Here is a 27,283-nt window from a genome sequence, read left to right on the forward strand (position 1 = left end):
TGCAAATTGTACATTTATATGATGACAAATAAAAAGAGCCTCAATGCCATAATTTAAACTATTTAAACATGTAATAAACTTTTTTTTACAGCGATTTTGTGTTTGAAGAGTCACTAGACTGCAGGCTCCACAGTCCAGGAAGAAGTTTGCCAAAGAGTTAAAGGCTTCATGCTAGAGAAAAGTAAGATTTACACACCAAACTAATGGGGAGATTTATCAACGCATGGAGAGAGCTAAAATAGTAACAAATCAGTGTTTGTCATTTTACAGTCTGCATATAAAACAATGAAAAGAAGCTGATTGGTTGGTACTTTATCTCTCCCCAAGCTTTGATAAATATTCCCCTGAGTTTACTGAATTTCGTTAACAGGGATGCCTCATTCAGGGGCAGATTTATTAAGCCTGGTGAAGTGATAAAGTGGATGGGTATGACGCACCAGACAATTACCTCATAATTGTCAAGTTAAAGACTGGGTTTGGAAAATGACAGTTAGCTGCAGTCACTTTATCACTTCACCAGGCTTAATAAATCAGCCCCTTATTTCCTTAGCTTCAGTTAGGCATCAACTAAATGTAAGCATACACCCACCTTCAACTTTGTTGTATATGAAAGTATAAGCCCCTTTACTGCTGATAAGCAAACAACTTTAATGCAGGTTAGATTTACCATTCTCATTGCCTATCATTTTTAATTCCTCTCCCTTAGATGCCAGGAGTGGATAAGCTAGTGGGCCTCAATGGGTGCGAGGCTGGGCTAATGGCATTATTAGCATTAGAGATGTGCAGGTTCGGATTTACCAAGATCTCAAAATGGGATCTTATTGGCTATCTTGATGTCACATGTTTTGGAGCCAAAACATGTGAGAGCCAATAAGATCCTGTTTTGAGATCCATGTTAATCCGAACCTACACAGCTCTGATTAGCATTGGGGCAATTTACAAAGAGCAAAGCTAAAATGACACAATTAGCATACAATAGTGTCATTAGGCCATGTCCCCTGTGCAGGGACAGTGTTATATTGTATAAATTTCCACATTCTGCAAACTTCACTAGAAAGTGGGAGCAGGAGGGGTGTCTGCTCCTCTGTATATTAGAGAACCCCAACATCAGACGCATACAATATGTTAAGTATATATCAGACTGTCTCAGTGCATGTTTACTGTACAGCTACAAGAGCAAGGTATTAAAGGCATTTAATATGAAAATATGGTAGCCAATTTCACTTTCCAATTCTAAACCAAAGCAATTATTTAAAAATTTGCCTTTGGCTATTGATTTATTTAAAAATAACTATATCCTATCTCTGAGTAAACAATATAAACAGTTAATTGTATAGTTCAGAATGTACAAACTATAATAGATGTAACCTTGAATTTCTGTGTATACTAAAATATACTATTCACATATGGACTTTCCCAGCCTCATGTACAGTATATTGATGATTACCTGACAAGGTAAACAACATACAGTATGATGCTATAACAACCTTAGCATAAACATGGAATACATAGAGGTACAGCAGTGGATACCAGGGCAGCAGATGTTACAAAGCATTGCAGCTGGAGGGTTTCATCTTTGGTTTTCCAATAATTAAATATCACACACAGAGATTTATATTGAAGAAATTAGATAGATAGATAGATAGATAGATAGCAAATTAATTTGTGGCCAGTTGGTCTGCCCTGCCCACACAGCCTGTTTCATTAAATAATGTATCCAGTAATATGCAACATCATTTCACTGTGTTGAATAAATTGAACATTGATTTTAAGTGGGTTTATTTGTTTGTACTCCAGGCTAGTTACAGTACACTCCAATCTCTATGGTACCGACAGGTTCTCCAGCCCTGGTGTGGATCCTTTCAGTCACACTGCTGTTGAATTGCCTTCCCAGTTTAATTAGGTTAATTACTTACAAAATGTACCGTAGGAACAAATGAGAAGAGAGAAGCAGCAGTATTTGGGCTGGTGCACCCTAGTTCCCCGTGTAAGCGCAGCTGCACTGACCGCTCTCCTGTTGCACTAGCAGAATCCTACTTGATCATGCTGGTGTTCTCCAACTGGAGGTCCTATGAGGCAAAGCCTCACAGCTAAACTCAAAGTGACAGTAGGACTGCTCCTACAAGCTCTGGGACCATTTCTTATGGAAGCCATATTCCATATGAAAGGGACAACAGACCTTGGGCCCCCAAGTCCCAAGCTGAAGAATCCACACATGAGTCACACAGTAGGGTCACAAAAGAAATATATTTGAATAGACACAGGGAACTGTCCCCCAGAGTAAGAATTCACCACAAAAACATTTATTTAGCAATGTGCCCTTCACTTTTGTTTATATCAGAGTAACAGCCTTGACACTGTGCAAACATTTGAGTGAAGTCAATGGTATAGCTCACACTTCAAATTTGTGCGACCTTGAAGTCTCTGTCTAATCAAGAACTCTGTTAACATATGGACTTTCCCAGCCTTCTGTATAATGATTTAACATATGCTAAACAAATATAAGCATTTACTGTAAATGAAACGGATTCAGTACTGAATCCCGGCGGTCGGGATCCCGGCGTTCAGAATCCCGACAGCCGAAATGCCGACAAGGGGGGGACGTAGATCGCCCCCCCTTGCGGGCCCGGTGCCTCGCTACGCTCGGCACACTAATTTATTCTCCCTCCAGGGGTGTCGTGGACACCCACGGAGGGAGAATGTGTCGGGATTTCGGCGGTCGGGATTCCGGCGTCGGGATCCCGACCGCCGGGATCCCGACCGCCGGGATTTTAACTGCATCCCAATGAAACACAAAGAGGGCAAGGGAGTAACTTCTTGGGCAGCACTTGCTAAATGGCAGATTATTGGCTTCCAAGCATTCAGGTCACATACCTGTATATAGTGTTCATTCTAGCACCCACCATCTTTGAAAACCCATGCAGTTCTTCTTCCCCGCTGTAGTGCTTCTAGTACAGTGTGGTCTGTATATCAGCACTGATATGCAAACCAGACCTGTGTTTGAAACACCACAGTAGACAGCGACACCCCAGGCAGGGAACAGGAACTGCATGGGTTTTCAAAGATGGTGGGTGCTAGAATGAACACTATGGGGGAAATTTACTAAAGGAAATTTGTAAAAAATAGGTGTAAAAATAGGTGTATTTGTATCCAGAAATACACTTATTTTTAAAATTTTCTATCCCGAAAATACGGCAATTCATATTCGTATTGATAGCACATCAATACGAATACGAATTGCCGTATTTTCGGGATAGTAAATTTCAAAAATAAGTGTATTTCTGGATACAAATACACCTATTTTTACACCTATTTTTTACAAATTTCCTTTAGTAAATTTCCCCCTATGTATATACACTTAGCACATTTTGCAAAGTAAGTACCTCATCAGCTAGTATTGTGTATCTTGCTGGTGAAAAAGAATAATTGCTGCCACAACCATTGTTTAGGGAAGGCACAGAGGTGTGCAATTAGCACAGTTGGTAAAAAAGTCAAATAGCGGTATTAGTTGTCAGTAACAGCAGTACACCAATGGTAAGAAGCGAAGATACATTTGTAAAACCTCTGACACCAAGGAAGAGTATGCACAGGTGTATTAAAAAGGTTTGGGGAAGTGTATAATTGTATTAGGGGGAGATTTACCAATGCTTGGAGAAAGATAAAGTAGACAGGGGTAGTACCGATCAATGTCTAATGTGGGGCACACACCAGGGCGATATGGCCCAAGACAAGCGAATTTAGATACATTCTCGACCAATTGTATGTAAATCGGCCGTGTTTTGGGCCATTTTTCTGCCTTTTTGATGCGATCCCGATCCGATGCCAGCCCCGCGGGTCGGTCAGTCTTTTCTGAGATCCTACCTGCTGCACCCATTTATGAATAACACTTATGACAATGACAGACTACCCTATCCTGAAAACATGCACTGCAGCATTGTACATGAATCTCCAAGCTACTACCTCTTAAAAGGGGTGTGAGAGCACTTAAGGAGTTTTGGAAATACCAGCTTTCGCACTATGGTGATTATTCAGATCTGAAATTCAAATTTGTTCTCAAAATGGACAAAACCATGTGCACTGCGGATGAAGCAGATGTAACATGTGCAGAGTTACATTTGGGTGGGGTGTGTTGAAACTGAAATCTAAATTGCAGTGTAAAAATAATGCAGCCAATATTTACCCTGCACAGAAACAAAATAACTCACACAAATTGAACTCTCTCTATATGTTACATCTGCCCCATCTGCAGTGCACATGGTTTTGCCATGTTTGAGAACAAATTTTTACTGCGATCAAATCTTAATAAGGGCCTATGTTGCAGACATTTGTTAAAAGGCAACCTACAATATCAGGCAGTATACTGTAGGTAAGGAAATTCAACAGTGCTTATACAGCATTAGATACAGGGGTGCTGTATACATAGTGTATACTGTAGTATACAGCATGGCTTTACTCAAAAGTGGTTCCTAAACTGACTTATCCCAATATATTTCATTATATTGGGATAAGTTGCTCTATCATTTTCCAGGTTAATGCTGAGTATTTTACTGTATTTACTCAAAAAGCTGAGCCTCAAATGATTTTATCTTCTGCTTTTAATAATAAAATACTGCAAATAGCATTACCATATTGTAGTCCATGGCAACCTGAAAACAGGCACTACAGCTGTAACGGAACGAAAATAAAACTTTAACACAAATATAATGCTGTCATTTTTTTAGGGACTATTTTTGTTTACTTTTATTAAAACACATGATATAATTGAAAATATATTTTTCTCTTTTTTATTCCAAAATACCTGGTGAATAATCCGTGGAGTAGTGAGTTTATTATAGGTTTTCCCTGACACTGTAGAGAGATGTCAGAGGGTACACACAGGTATATCTATCGGTTTTAATAATGAGTAATCGTATTTGATATCTGGCCAGCGAAGATTCATAGTCCACCAGCAACCTGGTTCTTCATATGGAAAAACACAAATAAAAGAATGTATCATTGGATGGTTATTATCACTGCCTTAACATCAGCTGTTTGTACTGGATATTAGCACCTATACTTTGGAGTAAACATATTTAGCAGTGTGAATAGTATTGGCTGCACAACTAGCCAAGAAACACGAACATACAGATGTGTAATAACTTGAACGGAGACTCTTGCTCAGTATTACTCTTTATAGTTTCCTACTGAAGTATTGTATTAGGCAGGAGCAGAAAGAGCACGAGGTGTGGATGACCCTCAACCACTGATGGTTAGAAACCATGAATGGTTGCCAGCCAATGGTAAAATGATTTACTATACCTTTGATGGGGATGATACCGATAATTTCCCACCACTAATAGTAGCCGTGGTCCAGGTATTTTTTTCTTCCACTCTTGCATAGTGGTCCAGGAGCTGCGCAGGGCTACTAGGCTGTCAATCGGTAGCTCTGCACCATGCTTGGCTTACACCAGCGGTGTAGTTAGGTGCCACGGTGCCTAGAGCAAGGGCATGTCGCCCCCCCCCCCCCCCCCCCCCCGGAGGCTCTCTCCACAAAATGTACACTAACCATTAGAATATAAACAAAATAGTTCATCATAAGCAGCAGTAACCATGACCACATTTTGTGGATTCTTCCGAAAATGGTCCTACATCCTATGTCTTCCTATGTTACTAAAAAGAGGTAACTCCATACTTTACTATACTGTACTGTACTGTACTGTACTGTAATGCCACAATATTTCTCTGTTTCTGGGATTTGCTGTGTGTGTACAGCAAAAAAACGGAATCCATTACAGTTACAGAAAGATTTATAAGAGAATTTTAACTTGGCAACAGAGAGGGGTTTTTTTTGTTATTTTTTTTTTCCTCTGGAACCATTTAAGGAGACATACAGTACAGCTGAAAGCACAGGAATTATGTTGTGTGCTGAAATCAGACAGATACTCTGAAACAATTCATCTGAAATGAGCAACCTTCATGTTCTACACAAAAATAGATTCCAATATGTTTTTGTACATGAATACTTTTTATTATCTTCGCTGAATCTGCTGGAGTCTTTTTCATTCAGTTCTGCAGGGCAATGGGAAATGTCTTAATCTGACCCAAATAAATAGGTTTACTTTTTATCTCTATATTCAATAATCTTCTTCTGCTTGTGTAGAAGATGGAATGTGTATCCAAGCCTCTCTTTAAGAGTCAAGTCCAATTGCTTTCAATGATGTGTTATGTATTTTCTTAATCCATACTTACTGACTTCTTATCTTTACCCTCCAGGAGAGTTCTCAAGTGGTCATTGGAAGGAGGGAGGGGGGTTGTTTAAATTTATGTCATTATAGCTCCATTCACTATAAAGCAATGTTGCAAATTCTGAGAGCAAGGTGTCCGGACCAATACACCATCCATATACACCAGCCATTAAGAAAGAAAGCCATCAATTATTTATTTGTTTACATTTCTATGAGAATTTCTTAAATCGTTTTCCCCTCAGTTCCCTGGTTCTAAACTTTAGTCTGTGCAAGTGGCAGTGACTGTTTAGGTTGAAACAGTGACTTGGAGGCAGTTATCTCCTATTAGATTCTACCTATAGAGTATTAAATTAAAAATACAATAAACTAAGGGAAGGCTTCAAATAGCCACAGATGCTGCAAAAACAGGATTTGCTTGTAATCTTATATTAGCTAATATCTGCTCTCATACTATGGAGGTGACAGGAGAAATCACCTCCCGTGCTAATTGCATCTTCCCATAATTGTCTTGTAGCCAACTTATCATGCCTTTACATTCACAAATACATTTATATATATATATATATATATATCTAGAGAGAGAGAGAGAGATAGATATAGATATATAGTGGGGGTAGGTCAGCACTCTGACTGGTAGTGTCCCGGTACCATGTTGCCTTCCTTGTTGGTAGGTACAATAGAAAAGGAAAGAGGCGGCACTCACGGTTTTTGAAAAAAAAAATGTGTCTTGACCACGTACAATCCGACGTTTTGAGGTTTGTAACCTCTTTTTGAAAAAGAGGTTACGAACCTCGAAACGTCGAATTGTATGTGACCAGTACACGTTTGTTTTTCAAAAACCGTGAGTGCCGCCTCTTTCCTTTTCTATTATATATACACAAGTGTAGGATATAGAAGTGCGCATAAATTCTCACCAATTGTCTTATGTGACACATACAATTTGGAATAAAAGACAATGATTTTATTCAAATACAAATACAGATGCGGTCATTTCCATCAATTCAGTAAGCAATTCTTCAGAATAGTAACATCCAAGTTCATATATGACAAATGAAGAAACCCTTCTGGGTGGGAATGGAACCCATGACCTCATTGCTCTGAGGTAGTAATGCTAACCATTACACCACCCGTGTACTGTAGTCCATACGGATTAAACCATTTTGTCATATAGACACCATGTTCGCACTCTGGAAAAACTGACTTAACCATATGATGGAAGAAAACTTTTAGGAATATTGAGTAAAATGTGGACAATTTAAAAAAGTTAGATTGATTTATCTATACTCAAAGTGTGAGCAGCTGCTTGTCCTTTTGGTGTGTGTGTGTGGCCATTATTGCTTGTATTGACGATGTAGCCAAGTATAAGCTTTGTATATTTTTAAGGACTCTTATGTGTTTCAGATTTTATTGTGGTGATAGAAATAGGTTTCCCTACACAGGGTCGCTGAAAGCCCTTGACCATCCCGTTCAAGGGCTTTCAGCGACACTGTGTAGGGAAACCTATTTCTATCACCACAATGTAGCACTCCCAATATTTCCAGTTAAGGAGCTGCCTGATGTTTCTCCATTCAAGTGGCTAACACATATGTTGGTGGTGCAACTGAGACATAAAACACAGATCTGGTGATGTACTAAGCCTAGGAGACTCAAAGTGGAGAGAGAGAAAGTGCAACCAATTAGCTCCTGACTGCCATGTTGAAGAATATATTCTTCAACATAGAAAATACTTTGTATTTCTTAGGCTTAGTATATCTGCCCCTGAATGAGTAAGTTTATAGCACTCCTGTTCTAGGGTTGTAGAGCTGTCTCTGTCTGCTTAAGTTCACTAAACACTTATTTTTGAAGTTTGTAAGTTGTGTAATATATAGGAGATACTATAAGAGTAAATTTATTTGCCATCCCATGGCTTAGTTGTTTCAAAATTAGTTACTACATTGTATTATTCACTGAACAATATAGTATTACAAATATAATTAGAGTACAGTATGTACTGTACTTAATTGCTTACAGTGTACTGTACATTCTCACTGATGATCGTGAAAGTGAGTGGAAGTTTGTACTTTCTAGTTAGCACAAGTCATGCCACGTGACATAACATCATACAGTTCACTTCCACACCCAGGACACAGAACACTGCCAACTATCTCCTACTTGTTCATCCAGATGTAGAAAAGAATCTTCAAAGTTACAAGACTTGGCAGAGTACCTGGACAAGCAATGCATACACAATGTACAGGAAGTGCCAGTGTGTCCTTTGGGTTCCATGTGAACTAACTAATGACAAGTATTGAACAATTCTGTTTTATTTAATTCACAAATATTGCACATATGGTGTAATCCAAGAACAAAATGTTACACTAGAACCTAAAGTGAAACTGTATTCACATTGAGATATCTCTCTCTCTCTCTCTCTCTCTCTCTCTCTCTCTCTCTCTATATATATATATATATATATATATAGTTATTTAGAGTATAAAAAATTATGACCATTTTGGGGATATATTTGGGAAAAAATATCACCCAGTTAAGTAGTTAATAAAGTGTAAATTTGGGAATATTGCACAATAGTAAATTAATATATTACATTGAAAGTAGTGGTGGCAGCTTGCACCAATAAGGAGGCAATGGAAACTACCAAAGGGATTCAGATGCGTATCGCTGAGCCAATTACCAATCATCAGAGAAGGTGTGTTTTCTCTTCTACTTGTCATATCATTCACCCAGCACCATGGGTATAACATGCCCACTACAAACAGCAGACTTTAAACCAAAAAAATAATAATAAAGAACACGATGGTGGGTGCAGCTTGTTTACTAAATGTCTTTGAACAGGCCCATCAAGCTAGCCTTGGGCCTAAATATGTAGACTGGTTTATATACACATACTGTACAGTGTTATAGGAGTAACCAGCATTTTCAATAATAAAAAGGGATATTGTCCACAAGCCTGTTTGCTTCAGGAAAGCTGCACTTTGCTTTTACTAAAGACTGACTGATTGAATTGAATGTACTGTGAAGGCCTTGTGACCAGGGTCAGACGCTTGTGACGCACTGCTACAGCCCAGAGGGACTGAATTATGGCTTTAAATAAAAGTCTGTTTGTTGATCCACCATTATAATAAAAATGCATTATTTTATTCCGAGCTGATTCCTGATTAATCTGTCGCCCATGTAGAGACAATAGCAGTCTACAACACAAATTAGCAGAAAATGGTAGTTTAAGATAACAAATATACATTTTAAAGGTTGAATAAAAAAGGAGATCAGACCCTTATGAAGTTATCAATGTTTATCCCCTACTCATTCATCTGTCAATAGATTGGAAGAGTGCAGGGGCGTTATAGCCTCTGTATATTACACATGTTTATTGAATAACACTTAGGGACTATGTGGACTATGTCATAGGTTCATTTAGACTTCATGGGGCCCTAGGAACGATACCGGTTTGGTTCCTCCCTCGAACAATCCACAGCACTATATCTTTGCTGCTGATTGCAGGCGGCATCGATAGAGTGCACAGTCTACCTATAAATGCTTAGCTACGTGAACATCGCCATTGCGTACAAACATGAATCAGGCTCTAGGTCTTTTGTACGTAGGCCTCATACCTGTGTCACATTTAAAGTGAACTCTGGTTTACAACATTTTTTATTCTTTCAATGAACATCAAAAGGAATTTGGGAGTGTGAGCAGGTCCTTTTGATGTCATGACATCACACAGTAGTCACGCAATTCTCTTCTGGGAACGTTTTGGATGGCCAGGATATCTTTATGTGGCCACTTAGCACCTGCGGGTCTCTAGGCAGATGCCTAGGTTGCTTGTGGAAAAGTTGCCTCTGGTCTATGTACTAAGCCATGGAGAGAGGTACAGTAGATGTAGATAAAGTTAATGTTTGAAAGATTGCAGTTAGGAGGTGATTGGCTGGCAGTTTCTCAGTCCACTTTATCTCTTCACGAGACTTAGTACATAGACCGCTAATTTCTCTCACTATAAACTGCAGTATGATTTGAGGATTTTGCTGTGCGAATATACTTGTCATAACTACAGACCATTGCAACAAATTCACCTACAAATAATTAAGAAAAGCTTTCAATCCTCCCAAAGTATTCAAGAGATTTAAGAATAACCTTATTATTTGAGAATAACCTTATTATTTATTCATTTTCTCTTACTATATATATATATATATATATATATATATATATATATATATATATATATATATATAGGTACTTATGTAGTATCTGGGCTGCCGATTTCTAAATCGGGTCGGATCGGGAGATCGCATCGCATCGCATGCGACCATGCGATGCGATGCGATGCGATGCGATGACCCGATTTTTCCATAGGAATCAATGTTAAAATGGACTGAGTTCATTTTAACATGGAATTCAATGGGGAAAATGGGTCATTTTCATACCCCTACTATCCAAGTGGGCATGGAGTTGGATATAAACCTGTGGCGAGCGTAGCGAGCCACCGAGCCCGAAGCGTGGCGAGCGAAGCGAGCCCCGCGAGGGGACGAATACCGTCCCCTCGCGGGGCTCGCTTCGCTCGCCACGCTTCGGGCTCGGTGGCTCGCTACGCTCGCCACAGGTTTATATCCAACTCCATGCCCACTTGGATAGTAGGGGTATGAAAAGGACCCCTTTTTCCATAGGAATCATTTTAACATTGATTCCTATGGAAAAATCGGGTCATCGCATCCGATGGTCGGATGCGATGCGATGCGATGCGATGCGATATCGCATCGCATCGCATCTGATTGTATGCCTTAACTTAAGGCATACAATCAAAAAATCGGCAGCCCAGATACTACATAAGTACCTATATATATATATATATATATATATATTAACACCAGTGTAATTCCATAATTCTAAAAACTTAATATTATTAAAGCCACAGATTTGGGCTTTTTCAATGATTATTTTGGTGACATTAATGTTGGATATCATGGGACACTTTAAAACTTACTGTATGTAGTAAACCAAATTTTACAATTTTGTCTGATGTTGGTAATAAATTAGTAATACCGCTACGGTCACTCCGCAGATTTCTTCATTGATTACTTATTTTTCTCCCTATGCATATGTTTTTGTGGATGTAGCATGGCAAAATGCAGTCAAAACTGAGTTTTGGCAGCATTTCTTATACATTGCAGGACATAAAAGGGAAATGTTCACTGCCCTTCTTGTTCTGGAAATATCTCTGAAACATCTGAGCCTTTGTGAAATGAATTTAAAGTTAACATGTGCATAATGGTGCTACGGAGGTTCTGATTTTATGGAAAGAACCAGTATGACCTATTATAAACAATTAGTAATCAATTAGCCAAATATGTGTGGGTCTTGTGTTACTGTCCGTCCTGGTAGAAACATGCAATGGGACAGTACAGTACAGAACCATGTGTACAGTGCAATCTGTACTCGTATGGAATAAAATGTGAGCATAAGTATGTGAGAAACGTGCTCACACGTGTCTCAGTTACAAGCTGTGGAAGTAAACATGAGAGGGGCGTGTTAAGTGTGTGCGTACACCACTTAATTATCCAGCCATTCGAGTATGGTACAAATAGGTAATGTGATGTTTTTCTCCAGCGATAATCTTTTATTTATTTATTTATTTTATAAGTAGAATTAATTGTTTGCCTCTACCAGGCAGCAGAACATATTTAATCAGGGATTTATCTTTATAATCCAGGCTCATTTTGCATTGAGCTTTCAGTGGCAATTGATAAGGGTGGTGTGTATCCTAACAGCTGTATTGTAAGTACAAATTACTTGTGTCTTGTTTTACAGTTTATACACATTCAGTGCAATGTCCTTAAATGATTGGAACAAGAGCACATGCTGCCTTGATTTTTCCATCATGAACCGCGCCACTACGCATCACTGGTTACAAGGTATACGGTACTGCCGATCTCTAAGTCAGTCAGCTTTTAATAGGTCCATTCTGAGGATACAGAAAATATTTTATAGCATGCTACAGATGAGTCTGCTAGCCACGGCGATCACTGAATGGTATGACTAGTGGGTCCGCGAATGTGGGAGGGTACTGCATGCATAGGATCACATGGTGCACATGCTTCCATGGCTGATTCACACACGGGCACGAATAATCACACCCGTGATATGCACCCATACAGCGAATGCATACATTTGTAAATCTCTATTTAAATCAGTGGGAATGGTCTACACATGTAGCATTGACCTTAGGATACAATTAGCATGCAATAGCGTTGGGCAATGACATGTAACATAATCTCTAGGTGCTATCCTTAGAGTTGTCTAACCAGGACAACCGTAAACAAGGCAGTGTTATAAAGTTATAGGAGATCCATATCTTCAAGGACAGCAAATGCCCCTATCATTCATCATTCTGGTTATGCCAAGACCATTAACGGCAGGAGAAGTGTTGCTTTCTGTTGGGAGCTATAAGCTCATTAAGACCAACAGGCCACAGGAAGTGGATGGTACTGCCCAATGCTATAAAGGGGAAAAAAACTATTGTTGATATTCAGAGGTATATAATTACACCAACGTACACTTGTTCATACAAAAAGGCAACTTTTACCACACCAACCATTTCTTTTTGAAGAATATGCAAATTAAATGTAAAAATGACAAATCTACAAACATATTTTATAATGTTCATTGTCAAACGGGAAGAGGAACCCATACAACCTTCGCTTTGTAGATGCTACATTCTAATATTCCTTGTTCACCAGTGGAAAAATACAACACATCTTTTTACATTTCTTTTCCGATTTCTCAATCTGCACAAAGGCCAAAGAAGTTAAGCTAAATAGTTAAGTGAATGTCTTGAATTGCCTTGATGCACACAGCTATTTGAAGTCATGTCTTTATATGGACACAATGCATCAACAAAGGTTAGTGGTTTCTGCATAAGAGTGTGGGCAATCCACAGGCAGCCTTGAGAATTCAAATTCATCTTGTGCTACTTTGTCCTAGAGCCAAAAAAATCGATGTGCAATGGCCAGTAATAGCTAAAAACGTCCATATGCAGAAAATATATATTGAGAGAGAGCGAGCAGGCATCCACTAATTTAATATAGAAATTGATTCAAGTTTTATAGCAGTTTATAAGTCTTCTGATGATTGTTTTATGTATAGCTGGAATGATTAATCTCCATTTTAGAACAATAAAACATTATCTGAAAAACAATACCAGTACTGGGAACTGTCGAATTCCACCCCCCAAAAAAGAAAAAGCATTGCATAATAGTTATATATACAGTAAACTGTATGCATATACTTTACTTCTACATTTGCACCAACATATTGTCAGGGGCATAACTCCCAGGAGCAACGGAGATGCTTGCCTCCGAGCTCCAAGCCGTGAAGGGACACCTGCATGTACAGCAGCAGCCTTGTGGTTCACAGCAGGAACCAAGTGTGGCTGCTGCTCCTCCAACGGAGCTCTGGGCTACATGCACCGCTACTGCATAGCTAATTGGCTCTATCCCAGGTGACCTACTAACACCTGCAATAGGGGACATAAGAGTTCCTGTCTGGTAGCACTCTGGGGGTTATTCAGGTTGACACGCAGCGCTGCTTCATTCGCATCGCTGGGTGTCATTTTTCATTCGCATTTGCCACCGCCTCCCATTCGCAGTGCGAGTTCCCCCACATGGCTGTGACTGGATGTTTAGCATAAACATCCATTAACAGCATATGGGGAAACATCTACATCATTCAATGGTTGCCGACCATTAATTGATGTGGAAGGTGCACGCATATCTAAGTGACTCACAGGGTGATTTCCATGGGAACACCCAGCATTTTCATGGGAACGCCATGGGAACGAGCATGGGCGAATCCCCCAGCCCGACGTCCCATGCTCCCCCAAGCCTCCAGCCCGCAGTCTTGGGTGCATGCACCCAGCGAACACTCTGTTCGCTGTGGTCGCGCACACCCGGCGCATGCACATGCGCATTTAAAAACATTGCATGCGAGTGTGTGGACCAGAATAAGCCCCTCACTCTGTGCAGCAGCAATGATGGTGCGCCTGCCACTGCTGCTGGACTGTTAGATGGCACCAGTGATCACTGATTCTACATGTAGCAGGCGGTTGAATCACGTTAGTCTGATCCTGCTTTCCCTTTCTTTTAAAGGGGGCACCAAACTAAACAGATATTAGTAACTATATGTAATGTATGTATTTATTTAGAACTAGATCATCTATAATATTTTATGAATGGTAGATAGCATACTGTAATATATATATATATATATATATATATATACTGTATATCTTACGAATAAGTATACCTAAACCACATGATAGCAGTGTTTATGTAATGTTGGCATGTCATCCTTTGACAGAAGTTCTAAACAATGCTTACCAGGTCTCAATGGATTGTGCATGCAGTTCTGGGGCACCAAGCCTGGTAGGATGGATGTTGATGCCCGACTGCTCAGATCAATGACGGAAGGTGATGTTACAGGTGATTGTGGCAGACCTGGCTGATGGGAGCTAAGTTCATGTGAGGACTGACTAGGTGGAATACCATTCTCAGAAAGAAACTCTTCCAGGTCCATGTACTCCAGCTGGAACGTATCTCCATCATACGGCAAGGTCTTGTCCCAGAGTGTCGGCCCCAAGAAAGCCGATTGTGGGATAGTTGAGCCTGTGGTGTCATCTTCCAGCTTCTTCTCTTTATCTTTCTCTTTACAGAAGGCTGAGGAAAAGGTAAAGAGGCAATGTTACAAGGCTGAATTAAGATTTGCAATATGTAATTACAGTAATTAGGATTCTCTATAATACTGTACATTAAAGATGTGAAAAAAGTTGAGATTTCCTTTGCACAGTTACCAAAAACATAAAGTATAGTAGCTAAAAGCAAGCAGACAACATAGTCACTTATCAAAGTAAAATAAAGAAGGGTTATAATTGTATTGAAGTTAACAGAGAGAGGCATTTAGAATGAAGCCAACTTTTTCTTTAATGATCCCGTAAAGAAAGGAATTTATGTTTTAGGATCTATAAAGATTCAAAATACATGCAATATGGGAATCATTGATAGGTGTGTGCACATTCCTTGCAGCTACAAACTGTTCATATACTGCACTGGACATCTTTAGAAGCCAAATGGTAAATTATGTTATACTTTTCAACTACTATGCCGTGGCACACTAGTGTGCCTTGAGCTGTTCTCAAGTGTGCCCCCAGATCTAGAGATGCCCAAACCGGTTTACAGCCACCACCAGCTCAACTGTTATTTACTGGTCTCTTCTTTTCATGTAAAGGGCCAATGTATTTTATTTTCTATGGGGGCCAATGTATTTTGCCCTGTGGGGATCTCATGGTGTGTCTGGGCAATTTTAAAATATTATTTAGTGTGCCGCAAGGTAAAAAGGTTGAAAATCGCTGACATATAGTATGCATCTTTGTGCACTTCAGCAGTACGTAAGGTACATACTAAAGTAATTCAAATCTATGCAGAGAACACAACTGAGTTGTTCCACGACTAAATTGACACCAGGGAAATGTCTATCTTATTCTGGGCATACATTTTCATATACAGGGCCAAATGTAATAGCCTCTGAGATGCCGGGGGTGCAGGACTTTATGCCAATATGTCTGTTTTTTTAAAGCAGCAATCAATTGAAAACCAAAACCAATCTGGCTTTACTTTGTAAATGATTGCGGCTTTAATAAAGCAGGCAGACTCGCAGAAAGTGCTGAACCTCCGGCAACAAGGAAGCTATTACATTTAGCCCAAAATGTCTGTAAATGTTTGAACGCAGTGGAGAGACGGGAAGTGTTCTGAACAAATCCTGGTCAGCTCAGATTGTGTGTACACACTGCAGCAATGTTAATGATGGATGTAACAATGTTCCATCCTTCATGCATTATGACACTAGCGATGAGCTACGATGTTAGATATCCAACACATCAAACCTAGCTTCATCACATCCGGGAATGTGCCTATTGGCTGTACACACTGAGCAATATAGGTTATACTGTATATTGGTTCAATCCCCCCAAATGTACATCATGTTGTTCAGTGTGTAACCAGCTTTAGATCAACAGATATTTTAACCAACAGACTAATACCAACCGATATTGTGGTCACACACAGTGAGTTATTTCACAATGTATGGTCATAGTATCTTCTTTTCTCCCCTGTGAAGGAACAGAGGAGATGTTGGACAGTAGACCATGGCAATGTATAAACGGCCAGAAGTGGCTAAGCAATTATTGGATCAGTCGGGCATGTTGGAAGATTCTTCTTTCTAGACTGTCCGATCATTGCCATACACTATACAATTATCATCCCAATCTGCCAATAATCAGCAGACCGGGCCAATAATTACACAATGTGTGACTGGATGGAGATGGAAGCTAACAGAATACAATAACCATCCACTATTACCTATCTTCTTGATGTGAGACTAGTTTAAAATGTGTAACTCATACTACCGTAGCCCTTGGGTAAGGGGACCTCATATTCAGAATCTAGTTTTGTAGACAGAACTTCCTTTGCTTATGGTGTTTTGCTACTTAATGATAATGTCAAACACATACAAGTGGTCACCAAGTTCCCCTCCTGTAGTCACCATAAGAATCACTGCTAATACAATTACTCCAAGGCAGTATGCTGAATGCATAGGGTATTTTTTGAGACTTTGAAGTGCCCCAAATTAAAAAAAAAAAAAAAAAAAAAGTCTCTCGCTTCCGCATAATAGATCCTAGATCTGTTTTTGGACCTTGTGGAGGAAAACAGATGAGCAGAAAACCTACCAGAGATATCATTATATCACATATGATTTACAAGTTGGATGATATTTATTTGGCAACAGGAGTAAATAATATTCTCTTATCATTTTGAAACCTTTTATTTCACTTAACTAAGTACAGTAGTATACATCAGACTGGTGATAATATTTTTTGAAGACCGTGTCTATGGTTTTTTTTACTGTCGGAGCAGCTAAACTTCAAAATAATCACAGTGACACTAAAGTGGCAAAAGACGTCCAATCAAGAAAATGGAGCTAGTTTGCTAATGAAAGCAGGCAGATAAAAGGCGCCCCCAATATAGTGTGCATCATAGTACCCTAAAACTTTAGGTACAGCTGTACATTTATAGGAACCGTAGCTGCATGCACCATAGAATTGCTGGGTACTGTAGCTGCACTGTAATCTCATTAAGGAACCAATTAGGCACAAATAAGTCATGTGTTTGCCTGCTGCATTTACGGACAATCCTTTTTATCCCTCAATCCACTGCCAGCCAAGAAAGACAAAAATCCAACAGTTTTTAAGGAGCTCAGAATCACACAGACCAGCACATTGTGGCAGGCACTACATTCTTAAGGTGAAAACACATCGGATTCTTTGTATTGAAACAATGATTAAAGGAGAAATGACAGGCAGTTCAGTGCCCATACTGCCGATGAACAATGTACGGAAAATACACACTTATCAAGCACATAAGTATAAGGCATACCCCTACCAAGGAAAATTTATATATATATATATATATATATATATATATATATATACATACATACATACATATATACACAAATATTTTCTCCCTAAGTAGGGTTATGTCTATATTGATGTAAAAGTGACAATTATAATAGTAAGACATGTTTATTATTAATAAACGTATACTGCTACTAAAACGTAACCATTTGGAGAAGTATTTCTAGGAGATAAATCAAGCGTTTTGCAATTTTTAACAACATCTAAACAGATATTATAATAGTTTTAGCGCTATAGAGACATTTTTGCACATAAATGAGCTAATGTGTATACACTTGTATAGAACTGAAGTGAATGTCATTTACCTTCTTCGTGCTGTAGCGGCAGTTTCAGGGGGTTCTCCAGCAGAGATTTCAGCACTCCATAGGTTGGAGGTATAAAAGTTGGGTTCAAAGATAACACCCTTGACATCTTTTCCATTCTTACGAATGTGTCAATATATTTTGATATAAAAGTGATGCCAGAGAAATGCACGGCTGAGATGTGCAGAAGTTCTAGCAGGTATCTGTGCAGCTGGAGACCTGTTACACAGTAGCTCCTCACTCTCCTGCTGCAAATACAGATCTGTGCAGTGATGCTGCGATCAGTCACATCTCCATGTGCAGCAGCTGAGAGCAGTGACATCACAGCCACACCTCCCCTCCTAAATAGGAATAGCTGGGAGTGCTCCCGTACTGTTCCACTTACTGTACCAGGGATATCTTGGTTGTAGTTGACGGCACAGCATATTTTTCTCATGCCTAGTGTTACTTTTACAGTAAGCAAATAATGTGTAGTAATAATATTGGTTTTTCTTTTTGGAAATAATATTTTATATTTATATGCTTATATTAAATGTAGGAAATATATTTTACATTGAAAAAAGAAACTTTATTTAGCTTAATTTAGATTTTCTGCTAAAATAAGAGATTTCACTGAATGCAACTGGTGGTTTTAGTAGACAGAATAATGTTAGTAAAATGTCCATTGCAAACAATTATTATACATTATTCGTGGTTACTTGGTTAATGTACGAACAGAAAATGTAATTATCCAGAATCCTGACAATATCCATGGCAACCGGTTTCTAGGATGCAAATTTAATAATGATCATGTTTGGAGCCGCTCCGTCGGTGGAACGTGGATAGGGTAAGTACTGTATGTGTGTACTGTACATTAATGTGGGTACTCTTTACCTAGAAGGGCGCCCATCGTGGCCATCTCGGGCATTGAATGCACTAAAAAGTCGGGTGCGATGCGACCGACGTGATGCCCGCGATTTCCCATAGGGAACAATGTTTTGTCAATTGAGACAAAAATGTCTCAATTGACCCGATTTTCCTGTACAATGCCTCAATTGACCTGATTTTTCCATAGGAAACAATGTTAAATGGGCCACAGATGCCAAATAGGCACCCTGAAGTGTGAAAAGGCCACCCCAATTGTTAACGCCACCCCACGATCAACGTCAACCCGAAGCGTGGCGAGCGCAGCGAGCCTGCGAGGGGCGGCGGTATGCGTCCTACGACCTTTTCATACCCCCACTATCCACGTCGGCGTGGAGTTGAGAATAGAAAGTGTGGCGAGCGTAGCGAGCCCGAAGCTTGGCGAGCGGACGCGGATACCTTCACAGGTATCCGCGTCCCCTCGCGGGATTCACAGCTGTCCGCGTCCGCTCGCCACGCTTCGGGTTGACGTTGATCGTGGGGTGGCGTTAACAATTGTGGGGGCCATTTCACACTTCAGGGTGCCTATTTGGCCTCTGTGGCCCATTTAACATTGTTTCCTATAGAAAAATAGGGTCAATTGAGGCATTGAACAGGAAAATCGGGTCAATTGAGACATTTAACATTGTTCCCTATGGGAAATCGCGGGCATCGCGTCGGTCGCATCGCACCCGATTTTTTAGTGCATTCAATGCCCGCGATTTTTTACTAACGATGCCCCCGATCAAAATAGTGGGCGCCGTTCTAAGTAAAGAGTACCTTAATGTGTTTATTAAAGTTATACTTTTCTGTGTCTTGGCCTATTTTGTTTACATATTTTTCACAATAGAACTACCATGCTGGGATTTGTGGTCCTCCAAGTATCAGCATGCGGGGGAGGCATAATTTTGGGGGATGCAGTCAATTTAGCTACAATCAAAATCCCGACGGTCAAAATACTGACAACCATTGACCGACGGTCAAAATACCGACATTTAAAATACTGACGCGGTCAAAATACCGACACGGTCAAAATACCGACATTTAACTTGTTCATACTTTACATCCCAGTGGACATGGAGGGGAAATACAATAGTGTGCCCGAAACATGGCGAGCCATGCGAGGGTACGCGGTACTACGTTTGACTGTCCATGTCGCACAGACATGTGCCGACAGGCAGAGTTTCATGCCCTACCATGCACTAGGGCGTGGAGGGAGAATAAAATAGTGTGCCCGAAGCATGGGGAGCACAGCGAGCCATGCGAGGGGACGCGGTACACTCATACAGGTTTTATGTCGACCTATGTCAACATACAGACCAACATACAGTAATATGAATAATTACTTGCGTATACTTTTTGACCTGTGTGTGTGTGTGTATATAAATATATATATATATTTATTTATGTCCATGGGCGGATTCAGGGGGGGCACCCGGGCACGTGCCCCCCCTGTCATTTCAGACATAGCTCATTTTGTAGCTGAGGACCAGGGCTTTCCAATGAGTCTGACCCCGTGGCGCTACCCCCCCCCCCGGGAACCGGAGATATCGCCTGGCAAACCTGAAACGTTTTCCCCATAGTATAACGTGGGACCTGTTAATTCCAACCCCCACCCAGTTCCGACGGCTGCCAGTTCCCCCACTGGCATCACAGAAGCTCGTGGTTGATCTCATTCAAGTCGCTTTAATCTGATACCAGGCAGGTCCATATGGGTCAATTGGTTCCGGAGATATTGCGGGTAAACTGATTTTTTTTATTTTTTAAATATAATTTCATAGCTGTTCATGTCCTTTGAGGGCAGATTACTCTGGAACCAAAATCATTTGAAGCACACTGAAAACGTCTTATTATTATTTATTTATTAACAGTTTCTTATATAGCGCAGCATATTCCGTTGCGCTTTACAATAGCAGACAGTGATACAACAAAACAGGGTATTTACAGACAGTCAAAATGTAGGAGGGCCCTGCTCGCAAGCTTACAATCTATAGGGAAATAGGCATTGATACATAAGGATAGATACTGTATTCTTTATTGCATCGATTCCACCAGAACGCAAGGTTCTATGACTGGTTCTGGAATTTGATAAGCTTGCCTGAAGAGATGAGTTTTTAGGGAACACTTATAGGGTTGGAGACTGGAGGAGAGTCTTATTGTGCTTGGGAGGGCATTCCACAGAGTGGGTGCAGCCCGAAGAAAGTCCTGCAGTCGGGAATAGGAGCGAGTAATGAGTGTGGATGAGAGACGCAGATCTTGGGAGGAGCGTAGAGGTCGTGTTGGATGATAATTTGAAGATATGTATGTTGGTGTAGTTTGGTTTATGGCTTTGTGTGTAAGTAAAAGAATTTTGTATTGAATACGGTAAAATACAGGTAACCAATGAAGTGACTGACAGAGTAGCTTTGCAGACGATGAACGTCTGGCTAGGAAGATTAGTCTTGCAGCTGCATTCATAATGGACTGTAGTGGTGAGAGTCTGTATTGGGAAAGGCCAATAAGGAGACTATTGCAATAATCAATGCGTGAGATGATGAGAGCATGGGTTAGAGTTTTTGCAGTGTCTTGTGTAAGGTAAGGGCGAATTATAAATATGTTTTTTAGGTGCATGTGGCATGATTCTGAGACAGATTGAATGTGGGGTACAAAGGAAAGTTCTGAGTCAAGGATAACACCTAGGCAGCGAGCTTGAGAGGTAGGAGTGATTGTCATCTTCTCAACAGCGATGGAGATATCAGGTTGGTAACTACTATTTATTGGCGGAAATATAATTAATTCTGTTTTTGAGATATTAAGTTTGAGGTGGCGAGATGACATCCAGGATGAAACAGCAGAAAGGCATTCAGAGACACGGCTCAATACAGATGGGGACAGGTCCGGGGAGGATAGGTAGAGCTGAGTATCATCCGCATACAGATGATACTGAAATCCAAAGGAGCTGATTAGTTTGCCAAGAGATGAGGTATAGATTGAGAAAAGCAGAGAACCTAAAACTGAACCCTGAGGTACTTCTAACTGAAAGAGGTAGCGAAGAGGAGGTAGAATCAGAGAAACGAACACTAAAGGAGCGGTTAGAGAGGTAGGATGAGAACCAAGAGAGGGCTGTGTCTTTAAGACCTATGGATTGTAGTGTTTGTATGAGAAGTGTGTGGTCAACAGTGTCAAAAGCAGCAGAGAGATCTAGAAGAATTAGTAGTGAGTAGTGGCCTTTAGACTTAGCAGTGACCAGATCATTCACAACTTTAGTCAGTGCTGTCTCTGTGGAGTGTTGGGCACGAAAGCCTGACTGATGCAGGTCCATTAAGTTGTGCGAGTTAAGAAAGTGTGTGAGGCGAGTATAAGCAAGTCTTTCAAGTAGTTTGGAGGTGCATGGAAGTTGAGAAATGGGACGGTAGTTTGAGAGAGAGCTTGGATCAGAATTCTGTTTTTTCAGAATCGGAGTAATAACTGCTTGTTTGAACAATGAAGGAAAGACACCAGTAGAGAAAGAGAGGTTACAGATTTTAGTTAAGATTGGAATGAGCACAGGAGACAGAGATTTACTTATTTGCGAGGGTATAGGGTCAAGAGGAGAGGTAGTAGAGTGGGAGGCAGAGAAAAGTGCAGATACTTCATCTTCATTTTGGGAACAAATGAAGCAAATGCTTCAGAGGGCTCAGATATGGAATTGAGCATATCACCAACTGAGTTGGAGCATACCAATTCATCTCTGATCTTGTCAGTCTTATCCCTGAAGTAGGAAGCAAGATCTTGTGCATGGATAGTGGTTGGTGGCTTGGGTGAGGGAGGGTTGAGAAGGGATTTAAATGTATTAAAAATACGTTTTGGGTTAGAAGCTTGAGCAGAAATGAGAGTTTGGAAATATGTTTGTTTGGCAGTTTCCAGGGCATAACTATAGTACTGGTAGATATTCTTATACAGGTATGTAAAGAAATCCATTGGACTGTGAGATTTACGCCATTTACGCTCAGCTTTGCGTGAGATATTTTGTAGGTGTCTCGTTAATTTAGAGTGCCACGGTTGGCGTCTAGGCCTACGTGGAGTGTGGTGGGTAACTGGAGCCACTTCATCCAGGGCTGTTTCAATATGATACTTGTCTCATGTAAACGGGTCAGTTGATTCCGAAGACAATAATCAGGCGCAGACTAAAGATCAATTTAATTGCTCTGAATAAATACTTGTAGGATAAGGTAGCAACTGGTATGCAGCTCCCAGCAAAGGTTAATAGAATAGAAATAAACAAATTATTGAGAGCGCATATGAACCAGTAAAAAAATAAACATTTATTAAAAACAACAGTATTAGACACTTAAAATGGTAGATACGGTAATTAGGTAATAAATATGGGCAATAATCCCTTATAGTAGGCAAGGTCCTATGGACCAGAGTCCTCTGACTAATTAAGTCTCCAATTTTTAGTTGAAAAAATAAAAATCACTCTTGCTTGTAGCATCCAAAAGCATGGATTTAGTGGATACAATAATTGGATTCAGTGTCTAAACATCTTAGTGAGCATTTAATAGATGTGTAGTGTGCCATTGAGTGGGCATCTTACACTGCTGAAAGTACATGTCTTGCTCCACAAATGGGCGTTTATGCTTAAATGCTTGTAGTTGCAAGATATTTCTATATAACTTTAGTAACAATATATTTTGGGAAGCTTATCAAGTTTTGATATTAAGTAGGATGCACAGACCAAAATTGAATTGATGGGACAAACATTACTTAGGGCAGGTTAGTGAAGAGGTCGAGGCACATTTGGTGGGTTGGGGCTGCTGCTTTTAAAGATTTATACTGTATTTCTTCCTTCATCTGGTACAGTGCAGAACCAAGTAAATGGGGGGAGAAGAAATAATGATGCCAACGGGTTCTATGAAGTTTAATAGGCGACAACAACTGCCCGAGTACAAAATTGCTACACATATCGGGATGCATTATAACGTGTTTAATAAAATGTGGAGCCCAGCAATGTCTCACAGAATAAAAGCTCCCAATATTATTTTGTTTAGACAACATAACCCACACATGGTGTTTTAGGTGTATGAACACACAAGAAAATGAGCCATACTCCTGTCCGGGTCCAGGCTTGAAGTCATTTGAGCATACACATAAGAGGAAAGTCTGAGTTGTGTGTAATTAGGTAATTGTTCTGAAATGTCATATTTTCAGTACTCAATTCTGTGTTTGATCGAATAATGTCAAATTGTAGGGGATTTTAATAGCCTTGCCGGATGATTCTAGACATAGTCGTTGTCTACTTCTGTCCATTGTTCTGCACCATTTTATCTGGCCATTGTTCATGTAAGCATTACTTCATGGTAATACCTTGGGAACACTGGTAAGCCCCAAACACTTCTTACACATTCCTAGTGAGCTACATAAAATCAAACAGACATTGATGTTGTCTGTCCCATCCTTGTGTACTGTTGTTTCCTCTGTGTAAAATATTAGGGGAAAAAAAACAAAATTAAGACTGCTTGTGGTTATGCATTGTATGAATCCAGGAATCATCAAAATAAAAAAAAATCTGTATCACCATTTTTTGGATAATTAGTACCTCAATGAGCTCTATGCATGTGCAATGGGAGAATCTGAAAGAGTTCAATATAACTCACCACTAAACACTATAGCTGGGTGCACACTAGCAGATATATCTGCAGATCAATTGATCTGCAGATATATCTGTGGTCGAATCGGGCAGCACGTTCTCCATACACACTGCCCAATTCGTCCTGCCTGACTTCACAACATGCGCCCGCTTAGTTGACCTGTCAATCACCATTGGCTACTGTGCAGCCGGTGTACGGGTGATTTGACGATCACCTGTACTCACAGCACCATCTTTAGATAAATATATATATTGGGCATCGGCTATGTTGCACAACCGATTCAATATGTTTGTGAACAGTGCTGGTAAACACTGGACGATGTTCAATCAATATATCAGCCATTCAATCGAACTGCTCTTATATATCGGCCAGTGTGTATACAACATAAAAGTAAAGATTTTATTATCAAACCAATGTTCTAAAACACTCTATCTTATACCCAAATCCATCACGGTGCAGACTTTCACTCGGAATTCGAGAACACTATAAGCTCTTCTGCAGATGGAATATGATCATAGTTCTGTTTGTACAGTCCTGCAACATTATTCATTACATTTTCCTTAACAGATCAAGCCAAATACTATAATATTTTTACCTTTTTTTTGTTGCATAAATCAGCAAAGCATAATAATCTTTGTAATCTTTGCCAAACAAGAGTTTGAGTAGTTTTACAAAAGTGACATTAGAAAATGTGTTTCTCCCCTGCTGTCCGTGTACTGAGCATGAAAGCAAAAGCTTTGTGCTGGTTATAAACTGCAATAATCTCACAATAGCCCAGTGGGTATTTACCTGCTCCTCAAGCTGCATTTCAGGGTTTTTTTCTGCAAGAAAGACTCATTTATTTGTTATCGCAGCCATTAAATTAATTGTGTAAGCTATCACTGATGTCAAGTCAACCTCTACATTTGGAATAGCAGTGACTCGCAGATGTCAGAGGCCTGGTGCTTCTCCTTCAAATCCATAAAAGTTCCATTGGCTGAATTCACACAACCGCAAAACCATTTTGCTCTGCAATAAGTGCGTAATTGAAAAAAACTGAAATTTTCAAAGGTAATTACAAATGATTATAAGGGCTTTTCAAAATGTAGTTGTCCGTTGAGATCTCCAATGCTCCATGAGAAGTAAATAGGAGCCTCAGTGGTTCTAAAGAAACACATTAACCAGTAATTGGAGACTCTGAATACAAAACACATAGACAAATTTTAGCTATTACAGCATTCATTTCATCTGACTTTGTTAATAGGAAATCAAATGGATACAGCTTCAAAGGTTGGTGGTGAGTCTTCTGTTCATCGTCAACTTGACTTGATTTGCAATATGGGTTATCCACAACATAAAGTACACTGTAGCAAATAAAAGCACACAAAAGGGCAAAAAGCTCTCATTCACACTAGTTTCTTTCATTAACATTAACAATGAATAGATAATTAGTAAGATGGATCGCATAGTGTAAAAACGAATTTGAGTGTATCAATACAGGAGCTCCAAAATAAGGGTAGGCATAAAAAATGATGTTCACATTTATATGTATAACAGCTGAAACAGATTCTGTAGCAAGCAGGCCAGGTACACACCAGGACGACATCCAGGTAAATGGGTGGTGTAATCAGATGAGATCTGGCCCCACTGCTCCTCACTGTCCCAATGATTGGAGGCTACAAGAAGTCATGTCCAATACCTTTATAAGGCATACACATTTTAATGATACACTTGATTTTAAAAGGATTATTTCAATCCACACATGCCACCAGGGTCAACTGCCCTATGCTAGAATTTGGCTTTCCATTCTATAATGCTAAAGGAAAAGGAAACGATGCATAAAAAAAATGTTTTATGACAAGATAAAGCATTTTTGCACTAATTTTAATGTTACAGGTTGTCTCCCATCATCTATATATATGTCTATGTATATGTGTGACTCCGAAACTATGCTACTAGCTTTGGAAGCATTTGCTTTGAATGGGCTTACTAGTATACAATATACAGCACAGAGAGTTCGACTTAGATAGTGACACATTTTCTTTCCCATGGCTCCATATACAAAGGGAGGAATGCAGAAAGCATTGCAAGTTTGCTGCCAATTCCTGCAGGCATACCGGCGTCTAGTAACACTGCATGCATGAGAAATTTGGCAAAGCAAGGCTCTTGCGGAAACAGCCTCCCTTTACGATGATAGGACTGGATTTTTGGAGTCCTATCTGCGCATGGGTCCACTAACACTCGCTTCACTAGGGATGCTGGGAGGGATCCGGTTGGATCCCTCCCAAATCTACAGCATTTTTGGAGATTTGCCCGTATTTTTTTACTTTCATGCATCTCATCCTATATTTTTGTTCCATTCACAAATTATTATTTTTTCTAAAATTATCTGCAGGCATTCAATCCTGGTCGCTAGGTGGTGACATACCAGCTCTCAAGAAATCATCACCACTTGAACCAGCCTTGGATTATCTTGTTTATCAAGTAATGTAACTTCATTGAGGTACTATCTACATACAAAGAACTGCTTGATATCACCTACTGGATGCTTACTATCCATGGGAGCTAATAACCCGAACCCCACCAACCAAGTGGTACCATTCAGTGATCTTCCCACATGGCGACAAATCTGGTAAATATTTAATCTCCTCCTACCTCACAACTCAATTTAAAATTTTGAACTGTTCAGGGCTTGTCACAATCCAACTGTATTTTGTGTGTTAATTATCTATTGTTGTATTATTACTTTTATTAAATATACTAATCATT

General features: G+C 39.8%; 1 protein-coding gene and 1 long non-coding RNA gene across 3 annotated transcripts in view; one reads left to right on the top strand and one right to left on the bottom strand.

Annotated features, from left to right (window-relative positions):
* The window catches only part of HLF (HLF transcription factor, PAR bZIP family member), a 35,566-nt gene extending 17,245 nt beyond the window's left edge, over positions 1–18,321 (bottom strand). For both annotated transcript variants that reach the window (XM_083148646.1, XM_083148644.1), the window contains exons 1-2: positions 18,048–18,321; positions 14,594–14,929 (exon numbers count right to left, since the gene is read on the bottom strand). In XM_083148646.1, the coding sequence (XP_083004772.1) occupies positions 14,594–14,929; positions 18,048–18,162 (451 nt within the window). In that variant the 5' untranslated portion in view covers positions 18,163–18,321. The remainder of the gene's footprint in view (positions 1–14,593; positions 14,930–18,047) is intronic.
* LOC146008869 (uncharacterized) lies at positions 1–27,283 on the top strand. Its single transcript, XR_014444582.1, has 2 exons — positions 1–181; positions 26,910–27,283. It is a non-coding gene; the product is annotated as an uncharacterized LOC146008869 (long non-coding RNA).

This window comes from Crinia signifera, chromosome 6 (assembly GCF_055691185.1).
Source record: "Crinia signifera chromosome 6, ASM5569118v1, whole genome shotgun sequence".
NCBI lineage: Eukaryota > Metazoa > Chordata > Amphibia > Anura > Myobatrachidae > Crinia > Crinia signifera.